Raw genomic sequence first — 4,134 nt, 5'->3', positions numbered from 1 at the left:
AATCCGACAATGTGAATGCAAAAATAGCAGTACAAGAAGAGTATACACTACGTGAGGTACATTGCAGTAATGAAACGAGTGTGTAAATACTATGAAAGTAAACAGATAAATAAAACCGAGGCCTGTACAAAGTACAATGTCCTTAAAACAAATTCATCTTCTCCGGTATGTGCTGCGAGGACCAAGACGGACGACTGTTTCTCAGGATACAAAGGATAAAAACTTGTAGACACCTAGGACAAAGGTACTACACTGGTGAACTGTATGAGTACCTGAGCTATATCACGAATTGAACATATGACTGCGAACTGAGCAGCATCAGGAGGCAGAAAACAGAGAACAAAAGAAAGAAATAAATAAATAAAGAAAGAAAGAAAAGAAAGAAATAAATAAATAAATAAATAAAGAAAGAAAAAAAAAGAAAGAAAGAAAGCAAGCTTCGAATTTGAGGTGTTTTTGAAAGACTACAGACTACCTCTATATATAAGCATTCGAGTTCCATATGGACAGTCACAGGCTGCCATCCAAAAGGCCAAAGATTGGTGCAGAAGCACCAAGAGACTGTTGGAACCTTAGTTTTGGTGATCACAAATTGAACTGACAAAACTTGTAAAACAGGTAAAACTACTTGAACTGCTCAGTTAACTCGAACTGCTCAGTTAATTGCTTGAACTTCTCAAAGCCTGAACTACTCAAATAACTGCTCGGACTGCTCAAAGTTTGAACTGCTCAAATCTTTGAACTACCTGAACTGCTCAACTGACTTTTTGAAATGCTCAAAAATTAAAGGCTTCTCGTCAGCTCAAGAAAACTCTTCGTTATATTTGAATATTTTCAAGAGAGAATTTATTAAACATATTAATAAGCCGAAATGATTAATTCTCATCTATCTTGAACCTTGTCTCGCATTTATGAAGACATTTATGAAGACTCTCGAAAATATAACAAGACAGATCAGAGAGAGATCTACGTCATCAAGAAGACTGTTGCACAAGATGACTTGCACAAGTCGTGCTCGTATACTTGCACAAAATTCAAGTCTTTTTCAGTACAAATCGGGTCATAATTTGCACGGGCTCCTGCGCAAGCGCCCGCGAGAAAGTGCTTTTTGACCAATTATTTTTACACCTTCATAAAGTATAACACAATATAAGCTCACCTATGTCATATTTATTTTTTTTTTATTCCACGCATTTTCATTCACAGAAGTGAAAAGTCCAATGCTTAAGTTAGTTCAAACTTCAAAGTCCATCATGACTCGTATTAATACAATCAGGAGGTCGAATCTAGTGCTTTACAATGTTTCTATCAGATGATAAAATTAATGAAATGATTATCCACGCATCTTATAGCTCATTTATTCCGTTTATGTTATAATGCATCCGAAATATTTCAGACCCTTACACGGCCAACAAATTGCCATTAAATTAAGTTAGTTTTAATTGAATTGTGTTTTGCCGTACTAATACGGAAAAGTTAACCATAATTGCAAAAATATCAAACTAAACGACCAATTTTAATGGAGAAAACTTTTTTTCATCCTGTAATAAAAAGATTTTTAAGGAGCTTCGGCTTGTAATTTTTTAAAAATAAAACCTCTATTTTTTTTATTTTTTTTATTTTATTTTTGAAAAGACAACATTCAAAGAAAGACTGGAGATTTTCTTAGTAGCGTTTGAATATTTGCAACAATGCGGTATATTTGTGAGCAAAGATCTAGTTCACACAAAAATGTTGAGCACATATATACATACATTCAGGGCAAACATGATCACATACCTAACAAGGAACAAAAAAACTACAATCCCTTAAAAAGTCTTTCAAATTTAAGTGATTGTCTCACAATCCTTGTTTCTCTCTTATTGATTAAAATTTGAAAGGTCTAGCTATTAAATAAACTTTTTTAGCAAATTAACAAAACTAACAGTTCACAGATCAAATTCGTCACACAACTACAGGGCCTGCATTCTTCTGTGTAGTAACAGTAAAAACCTTAGAGATACATCCAACTTCGGAAGTGCATTATCTTTTCTTCTTAATGCCTCAGAGGATGTGATTCTTGATTTGATTAAAGGATGGCAATGCAAGAGACGTCATTATGCAGTAATCCTTGATCGACCCTTGGCTATTCGCCTGGCAATAACCCTACGCCCACCTTTTGTTGCTTTACTGGCCATGATAGATAGATAAAACGGTTGTCAAAAAGAACTAATCAATTTTAGGGGGTGGGGGTTGGGGGGTGGGGGGGTTTGAAATTTAGACATCCTGATATGAATGTTTGCAAACAAAGGCGACTTCTAGTCTTTGTAAAATTGCACAGACCACTGAATCATAATCTCGCATGCTCAGATACTATCACATGATTCAGAATTCAAAAATTTCTTATGGTATCAAAATAAAATTGAGGAACCAGGGTGCACAAGTAATATGAAAGAGAGAGGTACCGAGCAAAGAATCCATGAGTCCTCTTCCGTTTGATGTTGCTTGGTTGATAAGTTCGCTTTGGAAATAATTGCAATGGCTCACTAGATGAAGAATCATCTCCTGTGTAAAGAATTAATAAGAAACGAAAATATGGTACACCAATGTCCACAAAAATTCAAGAACCATGCTCAAACATCTACTCATAGTTCGCTTAGTGTTTCCAATAAATTGATGATTGAGGGAAAGTAAGTAACTATTGATTTCATCTTCAGCACAACAGCTGTCACGTTGGCCACTCATGACTAACCTCAAAGAAACTCATTGTCACACTAACCTAAGAAGCATGTGACTTAATTGCAAGAAAAACAGGACAATCCCACAGCCCATTTCAATCATATGACCCTTGATGCATAATTCTACTGTACTGAGGTAGTAAGACTTGTCATAGCATCACACCGATGAAAATTCAAAGTAATGTGATTGACCCACATATTTTACAATCTCAACAATGTAAAGAACTACTCCAAGAGTGGCATTGAACGAACCACTTCAATCTTTATGCTCAACAAGGATAAACTTCTATAATATCTTCCAACGTTGAGGACTGAACTGCCAAAGGTGGGAGTATTTCGTGGAGGTCAATGAACCCAGAACCAATTGAAAACGTCTTCACATTTGTCGGGTTCCACCAATCAAACGATAATCCGTACACGTAAAAAGCAAGATTTATACGAGCTCCTACAGTGCATCTCACCCATTGATCCAATAATTATTAAGCATACAAAAAGCTGTAGCATAAATGAAGACCCAAAAAGAAACATGACCAAGGAACACAAAATTGGGTCAAAACTGAAAAACAATGCCAATATATTCACACACACGGGCATTCGAGGCTCTAGAAATTACCTTCGGGTAGGAAGAACGGGAGAGAAGGAAGGCCGGAGGGATAAAGGAATCCGTCGGACGAAAGCTTTCTGATAGAATCGGCGTCATTTTGATACCGAGGAAAAAGTAGCGGCGGCGGAGACGGAGGTATCCTCGGAGGCGCAGCTAGAATGTCGGAGCTCCTGGAGAGAAATGGGCTGGTGTTCTTGTAGATAAACCGCGTCATGAGCAAAGCTCCGGATCGAATTAGGGTTTTGGAGGACGCCATTTTTGAGCGGAGCTTCTGCAAGTGCAGAAAATGTTATAGCACTAGCAGGGGTGCTTAGCGGGCGGGTCTGGAGGATCCGCCCCGGGTTTTGTACTGGAATTCTATTGACTAACGATTGGCATAGTAATCTTTGACAACGATTGGCATAGTAATTCAATTAACGTGGACCTCACATAAATGGACTACTCACATCTACCACCTATCCCATGGGAAAACCCATGGGATATGGATATTAGATATAATTATGTATGCATAAACGAAAATCAAGATACAAATCCAGTATAAATCCAAATACTATTTTATTTTATTACCAATCACAACAAAAAAAATTATAAAATTTATTTTAAATCATTAATGTTTGCACAAAAGTTTGTAGATTGCAGATGTAATTAAGTACACCAAATTAATTGAAATAACAATAAAAATTTAACTCCTAGAAATCAATCGATATGGATTACAAATTTACTGTTAGTTTCAGTCCATGGTGGTGTAAAAAATGAAATATAAATCTAGAACAATTTTTAAAAAGCTCAAGCCCAAGAAATGTTTGAGCCGAA

The 4,134-nt window shown here is 36.4% G+C and overlaps 1 protein-coding gene across 1 annotated transcript; it reads right to left on the bottom strand.

The window, feature by feature from the left end:
* Window positions 1-1,776: 1,776 nt before the first annotated feature.
* Window positions 1,777-3,672, bottom strand: LOC140884447 (uncharacterized). Its single transcript, XM_073291217.1, has 3 exons — window positions 3,331-3,672; window positions 2,445-2,544; window positions 1,777-2,169 (listed from the first exon to the last, which is right to left on the bottom strand). The coding sequence occupies exons 1-3, from the start codon at window positions 3,575-3,577 to the stop codon at window positions 2,097-2,099; spliced, it is 420 nt and encodes a 139-aa protein (XP_073147318.1). The 5' UTR covers window positions 3,578-3,672; the 3' UTR covers window positions 1,777-2,096.
* Window positions 3,673-4,134: the final 462 nt, after the last annotated feature.

Source organism: Henckelia pumila, chromosome 2, assembly GCF_033568475.1.
Source record: "Henckelia pumila isolate YLH828 chromosome 2, ASM3356847v2, whole genome shotgun sequence".
Lineage (NCBI taxonomy): Eukaryota > Viridiplantae > Streptophyta > Magnoliopsida > Lamiales > Gesneriaceae > Henckelia > Henckelia pumila.
Note: the sequence above shows the minus strand (reverse complement) of the source record. Positions and strands in the feature narration are given on the sequence as shown.